Below are 9,007 nucleotides of genomic sequence, written 5' to 3'. Positions count from 1 at the left end.
GTGGTGGCTAGGCGGTGGTTGCTGGGTAGGGGTTGTTGTGGTGGTGGCTTGTTGGGTGAGCTGGGTAAGAGGTACTTGGGGCTCATCAATGGGCCGGGCTAGCCCGGCCCAAATTTAATGGTCTTGGGCTGGGCCAGGCCGGGCTTTAAAGAGGAGAGAGAAAATATTGGGCAGGGTTTTTTTAGCAAATTCAAAGCCCAAGCCCGACCCATGAGCCGGGCTTAAGAAAGCCCATCGGACCGGGCCGGGCTAAGCCCAACGGGCTGGGCCTAAACGGGCCCTACTTCATTAAAAAAAATCATAAACTTAATCATAAGGGCATTTTAGTCCAAATTTGAGATTAAACTCACTTAATTCCAAATATTTTCACATCAAACCAAATTCATAAAACACCCAATAAAGTCACAACTTATAAGATTTTCCACAAAAATAATAAAACTAAGTATTATTTTTGTGGTTATTACATAATTATATCGTAATACGTTTTAAGAAATAATTTTAAAAAATAATAAGTATAAAAAAAAAATATTTTTTTAAAGGATGGTATGAATAAATATGCAAATATTTGGTGATGTGTTCAAGAAAAGCATGATTATATTTGGTGGTACGATTATGTTTCGTGATATGATTATATTTGATGACGTGATATGTTGTTCATCTCATATATATATAAAAATTAATAATTGACACAAATTAATGTGCCAATCATCCAATTATAAACTAGGAATGAGTAAAGAAAAGTAAATGAAATGAAACAAATTATATATGTGATTTAAGTGATATAATCCTAAACCTAAACTTTTATTTATACATAATTATATATGTATGTGGGCTTTTGTGGCCGGGCCAGGCCATCTCAAAGCCCATAACGGGTCGGGCCGGGCTTTTTTTTGATGGGCTAGGCGGGCCCCCATCGGCCCATAAGCCCGCGAGGCAAATGATGAGGTCTAGAGGTATTAGAGGGTTACAAGGGAAAGAGTGAGGTAGAGCCGCAGATTGGGTGGTTGATAATGGGGTGGGGCTGTTGGAGATCCGAGAAACGGATTATGGCTGAGGGAGATTGGCAATATGGAGATGGTTGGGTGGTTCTTGGTGGTCCTGCCATGGCATCTCTGCTCTGAGTTGGGTTTTTGGGATGAATCTAGGCAATGGCATCAGGGAAGGGGTGACTGCTTGAGGTTGATAGGTTTTCTTTTTCCAGACTTTTTAGTTGAAGAACATTTTATTACACCTAAATAATACTAATAAATGTGGGACCCATAAATGCCACGTAGGCAACTAACAGTAGGTTTGATGGAATCCCTAATGGTGGAACCACATTGCAATAAATTTAAAAGACCAGGGTATGTACTTGTAAAAATTGAGAAGATAGGGACTAACATGTCTTAAGGGTGTAACTAGAGGGTACTAAACTGTCATTAACCCATATATATATAATTTTTCTTTAATTCAGATGTCCACATACTGTTAACTAAAATCTTGGTGTCCCCTTTGCATCTTGTTTTTTATTGTTGGATTGGAATCCTGCCATTCCAAGTGGTTTGCAATTGCAAGTACTTGTGTAAAAACATGGCGCAGGAACCTTGAGAGAAACCAATGGCAGTGCTTTTTTTGTCCACTCACAAGTTTTCTGTTTTGCTTCCCCAGGCAATAATTTGAGCTGAGTTGAGCGGCCGAATCAAGTCTTGAACTTCGGAGCCCCAAGCTTCTGTAGGACAATCCTTTACGTGTTTCTATTATGTTGAACTTTATTTTCATTTGTAAACTGGATTCCTTTAGAATTGCTCTGTTATCGCCCATGTTAGGGTTGAATATAAGGTCGAAGACCTATCATGTAAATGGTGTGCTATTACATTGTGCTTGCTGCTGTTGGGACTATTTTACTGTATTTTGACAGGTTAAAAATTTGGAAAAAGTCCATTTTTCAGAGGAGATTGCCGAAATTTCGGCAGAAAGTCTCGTCCGAAATTTCAGCAGAAAGTCTCGTCCCTCTTTTTCTTGATTTGGAAAAGAGGCTATGTTGTTAGTAAGTGGGCCCCGCATTAGATTGATGTCAGAAAAACCACAGGATTTGTCACTGATTCCATGGAATTCAGGGCGGTCCTGTCACCATCTCCAATATCTCATCTATGTCATGTGAACCATTAGTCAAGAATAATTCTTTGAAATAATCACAAAAAATTGTCCCAACTTCCTCCTTAGACGTACACCATTGATTCTGAGCATAAAAAAAAATAAAAAAAATACTAAGTATTCTATTCTGCCTCCCCTGCTCTTTTGCAAACTGATGAAAAAATTATGTAACACGAGACTTCTGTTGCTAAAGCATCTATTTAATTTCTAATAAAGTATCCAGTTCTCTAGTTAACTCCCATTGGCGGCGACATGCTGCTTGCTTTGTAGGACTCGAAGTTTTTTTAGGGATATTACCTATCTTATAGCTATTCCACTTTTGTAAAGAGAGCTGACATGACCTAATCTATCACCGACCGCCCATCTCCCTCCCAGGCTTTAGCAATCACATCTTGGTACCCCTCTACTATGGTCTTCATCTTTTCAAACATAAACCGACGATTCCTCTTTCCTCCCGAATTAGAACCAAATTAAAGCAATAGAGGAAGGTGGTATGAAACAATTGAATTCAGATGATGGATAAGCATATTGAGGAATGCCAACAACATCTCATGATTCATCACCATTCTATCCTGCCTTGTTTTCACATTCTTGTCCCAGCTCCAACGATTTGACCAAGTAAACTTGAAACTTGTAAAATTTAAATTAGTGAGACCACAAGCCGCCAACGAATCACCAAAATCCCGCATTTGTGACATGGGTCCAAAGCGCCGACCACAATACTCATGAGCCTTCACAATCCAAGGCCCCATTGCCCCTACGCAAGACAGCGTAAAATCTCCCACGAATGTTTCATTTGTTGGGTACTAGGATGACCATAAAAGCATGTAAAATGAAACTTAATGCTCTCTACTCCATCAATAAAAGCGTATATGGCCTAAAGAAAAAGACCCCATAGTAACTATCACCCCATGTTGCCATAACAAAGCGAGACCTCTACCGAAGTGTACACGACTCATACTAAAACTACTGTTTGTTCAATTATTTCAGAGGAGAATATTTGCCCTTTTAACTTCCTTCTCTCTCTTCCTCAGTTCTTGTAAAATCAGACAGGAGTAAAAGACCACACCCGAGGGGTGTTGGCCAAAGGCCCTCCGATGCCTAAGTTAGTTTGATTGAACCCTTGAGAAACAATAGCTAAAAAAAGGTATGGAGTTTTCTCTATGGGGAGAACTAGGTGACCGGAGCAGTGTGTGGTTGCACTTAGCCGTGTGGGAGAGATGAATTTGGGAGGAGCCGATGGCTAGGGATGCCATCGGCTATGAGAAAGAGATAGGTGTTTCAGGTGGTTAGGATTTTGAGAGGAATTTTTAATCACCTTGTGTGTTGAATGTAGCCATGTAATTATAGGGCTCTAGACATCTAGGGGTTTTCAAAGAATATCTTCTTATTTGGAAGGAAAATATTCTTTTCCCAAATTGTAGAGATTGAATCAATTAGGGATTTGATTGAGATCAAATCACTAATTGATGATGATATCTCCCAAATAGAATAATATCCTAAATTGGTGATATTATCTTTTAAATGAAGATAATATCCCTATTTTTAGTATCAATTAATTTTTCAAATAAATAGGCTCAATTAATTGAGCTACGAGATATTTTTCTTGTCCACATGGCGCCTTGTGATTGGAAACCGGATTATTTGCTCCCATAAGAACCATTCACTCCTTGTTGTCTTCATACCACTTCCATTTGTTGCATAATCATTCTAGTTTCAGATAGAAAGACTACACGAGGCTGTTTTGCTTTGAGAAAAAAATTTCAGAGCTCGGAAAAAATTCCTGAGCCTCGAGACTGATCACGTGTTGTCTAGTCGGACCAACCACACTTCCATCTTGTTCACCCGTTTTATATTCGTTCTTGTGATGGTAGGATAAAGTTCCCCATTGTCTTGAAAACCATTTACTGGTCAACAAGTCAACTTTCTTTTGTGTATGAGTGTGCCACTGCTAGTAATAAAAACCCTAACAGACTACTCTAAAAAGGGATAACTTGCGCCCCAAGTTACTGATTCCTAAACAAGCGATTATGAGTTTGGGTGAGGAATATCTCCCAAGTAAGTTCTTTTTTTTGCCTCATACTGGTAAGGACTTCACAATTTTTCATAGTACAAAACTGGTAGTTCTGGCCAGAATAAATGATAAGAAAACAAACTGTTTCAGGCATAACTACCTTTCACAAGACTCAGAAAGGAAAAGACCAACTCTAAAAAAGACAAAAAGAGCATTGGACTTCAATTTTTTCCTAGATAGCTACTTTTGATCCGGGCTGGATTGGATGTGTCTGTGCTGGATTGGACTATCAACACCTTTAGCTGTCCAGTTTCAGCTGTAAATCGGTACCAACGTTCGAGTTTGGCAGAGCTTTAATCTATTTTAAGCCCTGGAAGACTCTTTGAATGGGCAGAATTGGAATCTCTTCAGTCTGGAAGGGGCAAAAGTGGCTGGATTTGTTGATTACTGAGCTGGAACTGCACTGTAGTATCTATTCTGCTTTATTAGAGCTCTCCATAAATTTGTTGAGGTTTTCATATTTGGAAAACCTGAACTCTGCTTGATTTGGCTTATGCTGAATCAAATTTGTAACGAGAGAAATCTCGCTTTGAATGAATATTTCTCTGAAACTTAACTAAAGTTAGAGATTCTGGATTATAGCTAACTTGTTTTTTGTGGCTCAATGAGCTTTTGGTTGCTTCAGTGTTTTGAAGGATTTTGAGATTAAGTGATCATTTTGAGTTTTTGTTTTTGATTGATTTTTTGGTTGTCCTTGATCTGTTCACATCCTCTCATATTTATAGGAAATTGTTGGAGTAGGACTTCTAATCTTTTAATAATGGGCGCCAGATTTCCTAGAGGCATGATCTTTTATTTTAAATGTTAAGGAAAAGGGGATTTTTATCTATTCTGGCAGAGAAACCTATCAACAGTTAGTTCTTTATGGTGATCACTTCTTTGCTCTTTTTAAAAGAAAACCTAATCCCTTTTTGACCTTTAACTGCTTTTTGTAAGAGTTCAAAGGGCAATGCTGCCCAGGCACATGCCATTTGGTGAGTGTAATGCTAAGTGTAAGAAGTTCCTGAGTGTAATGTTGCCCAGGGACATGCCATTTGGTGGAGGCAAAAGTATATCATCCCAATTTCGGTGCCAGGCAACTTGGCTATCCTCAGCTAATTCCTCTCAAGTCATACAGAAGCTGCGATCGGCTACTTCCTGAAGGGATTCAAATGACCTGGATGTGGACAAGGACTGCAGATGTTCAGTTAACAAAATTAACAACAGTGTGGATGCTTTTCTATCCATCATGGGAGCCTAATTCCTGTAGTTCTGTCGATTTTGACGCTTGGTGGAAGGCTAGGTTTTCTGGCCTGACGGACGCAAGCACTGCTGTGAAAGTGTTGTTTAACACCTGGGATGCTGGCACTATTTTGGGAGAATCAGATGCCAAGAAGTTTATTGCGCAACTTGTGAAAGGCATAAATGCTCAAGTAATTGAAGGTAAAGTCTCCAGTTCTGCCCCTTTTTTACTTCTGTTCTGCTTGAGATTTACCTCATCCTATCCTGGTAATTCTGAAATGTTCTGCCTGCTTTCTGTAGATCCTTCCATGACAAACAACCTTGGAGGACAAGTTGCTCAATCTAGGGAGGTGATTGGTTAGTTTCTGAATTTTGCCCTCATATGTGTTTCTTGTTGGATTGTCTGTTGACCCCTTCCTTTTTTGTGCAGTTACATCTGTCATTGCTGCTGGAGACCTGGAGCTCCCCTTTGGTGATGAGGAGGATGATCATGAGACTCTCGCATAACCAATTGTTGAGGCAACCCCTGTCAGAAAAAACAAAAGAAAAGAGACTACTCAGGCTTAGGACAGTGTTGCCCAGCCTGAATCTCCAGGTAAAATTTTGGTATCTTTAATTCTGTAAATTTCCTTTTTGATCAGTTCTGTCCTTATTTTTGACTTTCTTTCTTTGTACAGTTGAAAGTTCTCCCCCTACCTCGAAGGCAAAAAGACTGAGAAAGAGGGCTGTTAGTAAATCTGAAATAGCAGAAAAGCCTGCAGCGGTTCCCACTGAAACCACCGAGACTGATGAAGAGCTGCGAGAGGCTTTTGAAGCCGTAGAACAGGAGAAAGAGGTTTCCAAAGTGGACAAGGAGAAGGTAAAAGAAGGAGGAGAAGAAGAAGAAGTGAGTTTATAGCAGGGATTCCCTTCATTTTTTGGCATAGTTTGGACTTTTGTATTGCATTCCTTTTGATTTGAGTTCTATCTTTTTGCAGGAGGAAATTGCTGCTAAAGTAATAGTAGAGAGCATTGAGCTGGCTAAAAAATAGCAAGAAGCTCAAGGGACAGAGCCCACCACTTCAGAACTGCCTCTCTTTGATAAGGTGGAGGCAGAACACTCTGCTGCTGCTTCAGCACCTGAGGTAGCTTCCATTCTTTCTTAATTTTGTTTGGTTTCCACAGTCCTTTTCATCTCTATCTTTCTAACCTTGAGCATCCTATTTTTTAGGTGGAGGAGGATAGAACTGCCGAGATTTTGACCGTGGTGACCAGTCCTCTCAAACCACCCATTGTGGCTGTAAATATTGTTGTGCCTTAGTCCTTCTTTTCTTTTCTTATTCGGGCTCTGCTTGAAACTGACTTGAGTTACTTTTGTGGATGCCTATCCATTCTCTCCCAGGTTCATCTACCACGGCCTCCTTTGCTGATCTATAGTTGGCAGAGTTTGAAGCCATGGATTTGGATGCTCAGTTGGACAAGCTTGAGATGCTCAGCTCCGCTCCTAGCAAGGCAAAATCCAAGGCAGTGGATAGAGTGAAGATCTGGCAATCCACTGAGCTGGACTTGGATAAAAACAAAGAAGTTGTTGACCAGCTGATGAAGGATCAGGACCTGCTGTATAGAGAGAATATGGCTCCTATGCCCATCCTTGAAATCAACCTAGGCTTGGCAAGAGATGTGCTAATCTCCACAACCGCTATGAAGATCTCAGGCCCTCCTTCAAGGCCTCCAAGTTCTGCAAGGCTACTCATGAAGCTAATCTGGTTGATTACCAAAAACAGAAGGCAGAATTGGACCTAATGGTTGCAGACTATAAGGAGACCAGGACTGCTGCTGACAAGCTGGAGAAACATATTGAAGAACTTCAGAAACAGCTGGTTGTCTTGAGGGATAGGCAGATCAAGCTTGGGGCTGGACTGGGTACCAAGACCAAAACAACTTTCCTTGTGCAGAATACGGTCTCAGCTTCTAGGCCAGCTTTGGAAATTGCAGAAGCTTCTATCCACCAGGGAGTGCTCCTCCAAAAGAGATCTTCACCAAGAAGTCCGGATTGCAAGAAACTCTTAGGAAACTAGGGCTTTGATCACTTTTTTTATTTTGAAAATGACTATATTTAATAAAGTCTTATTTTAGTGAAACATTGCATTTTCAATTTCTCTTAATTTAAATAAAAATAAAAGAAAGCAGGGATTAATAAATAAAAAAAATTGTAAAAGCACAATTCTAAACAAAATTTCAAACAACAGTTCCATCTTTTCCTCCTTCAATTCCAGGATCTGTTTGCACTGCCTTTGAATCCCACATAGTTGGATAGAACTTTTAAAACCATTTGCCATTGATTAGCGTAGCATGAATGTCTCCATCTCAATCCTATAATCTGTATGCTCCCAATCCAAGGACCTGCTTAATTATGAAGGGACCTTCCCATGTAGGTGACCACTTTCCATAACCAGCAATGTGTGTTCCAGGGGGCAGAAATGCTTTCCAGACTATTTCTCATTCTTCAAAACTCTTGTTTTTAACTCTTCTGTTGTAGGGCCTTGATACATCATGTTTCCCTACTAAGAGTTTGTTAAGGGTATCAATCTTGTTGGTATCCAAACCTTATAGTTCTAGCAGCATTGCTTGAGAGTAGTTTTCTCCAATCAAATTGTGTTGATGAGCAATTTTGAGAGATTAGACTGTTATTTCCATAGGAAGAATTGCATCATGACCATAAGTTAGAGCATATGTGGTCATGCCAGTTGCCTTTCTCTTTGAAGTTCTATATGCCTAGAGAGTTTCTGATAATTTCTCATGCCATTGCTTTGGATTTTTCTCAAGCATTTTCCTGATAATGTTGACTATCACCTTGTTACTTGATTCTGCCTGTCCATTAGCTTGAGCATAATAAGGAGTGGATTGAAGTAATTTGCACTTGAATGCTTTTGCCACATCTAGCATTTCTCCAGATATGAAAAAGGATCCCTTGTCAGTTGTGATTGACTCTGGGATACCAAACCTTTGTATAATCTGTTCTTCTATGAAGGCGATGATCTCCTGAGATGTAGTAGATTTAACAGGTTTGGCTTCCACCCATTTGGTGAAATAGTATGTAGCTACAATGATGAAACAATATTGTTTGCTACTAGCTGGATAGATTTTGCCAATGAGATCCATTGCCCATCCTCTGAATGGCCATGGCTTAACCACTGGATTCATGGGAACTAACGGAGCCTGCTGCTCCATGCCTTTGACAAGCCTCACATCCTTTAGAACCATACCTTCTAATTAACCAGCACATCTTCCTTCCACCTTGATGAGCTCCACACATTCCTTCATGGGCTTCTCCTATGACCTTCATGTACTCTTTTTTCCCTAAGCACCTCAAAAGTAACTCATCTTTTCTCTTCTAGACCAAATCCCCATTCCACATAAGGTAGTTTAAGGCTATGATTCTAATCTTTTTTTCAGAAGGAAGGGTTGGATACTACAGATAATTGATTATAGGTAATCTCCAATCTTCTTCAGTCATTATGGCAGCATTGATATCTATTTTCATTCCTCTAGTCAGTACAGATGGTAGGCTTTTCTTTCCTACCTTGATGATTCTCTGCA

The 9,007-nt window shown here is 39.9% G+C and overlaps 1 protein-coding gene across 1 annotated transcript; it reads right to left on the bottom strand.

The window, feature by feature from the left end:
• LOC109950832 lies at window positions 8,183-8,671 on the bottom strand. The gene has a single exon (XM_020570971.1). The coding sequence runs from the start codon at window positions 8,669-8,671 to the stop codon at window positions 8,183-8,185; it is 489 nt and encodes a 162-aa protein (XP_020426560.1).

This window comes from Prunus persica, chromosome G8, assembly GCF_000346465.2.
Source record: "Prunus persica cultivar Lovell chromosome G8, Prunus_persica_NCBIv2, whole genome shotgun sequence".
NCBI classification, from domain to species: Eukaryota; Viridiplantae; Streptophyta; class Magnoliopsida; order Rosales; family Rosaceae; genus Prunus; species Prunus persica.
Note: the sequence above shows the minus strand (reverse complement) of the source record. Positions and strands in the feature narration are given on the sequence as shown.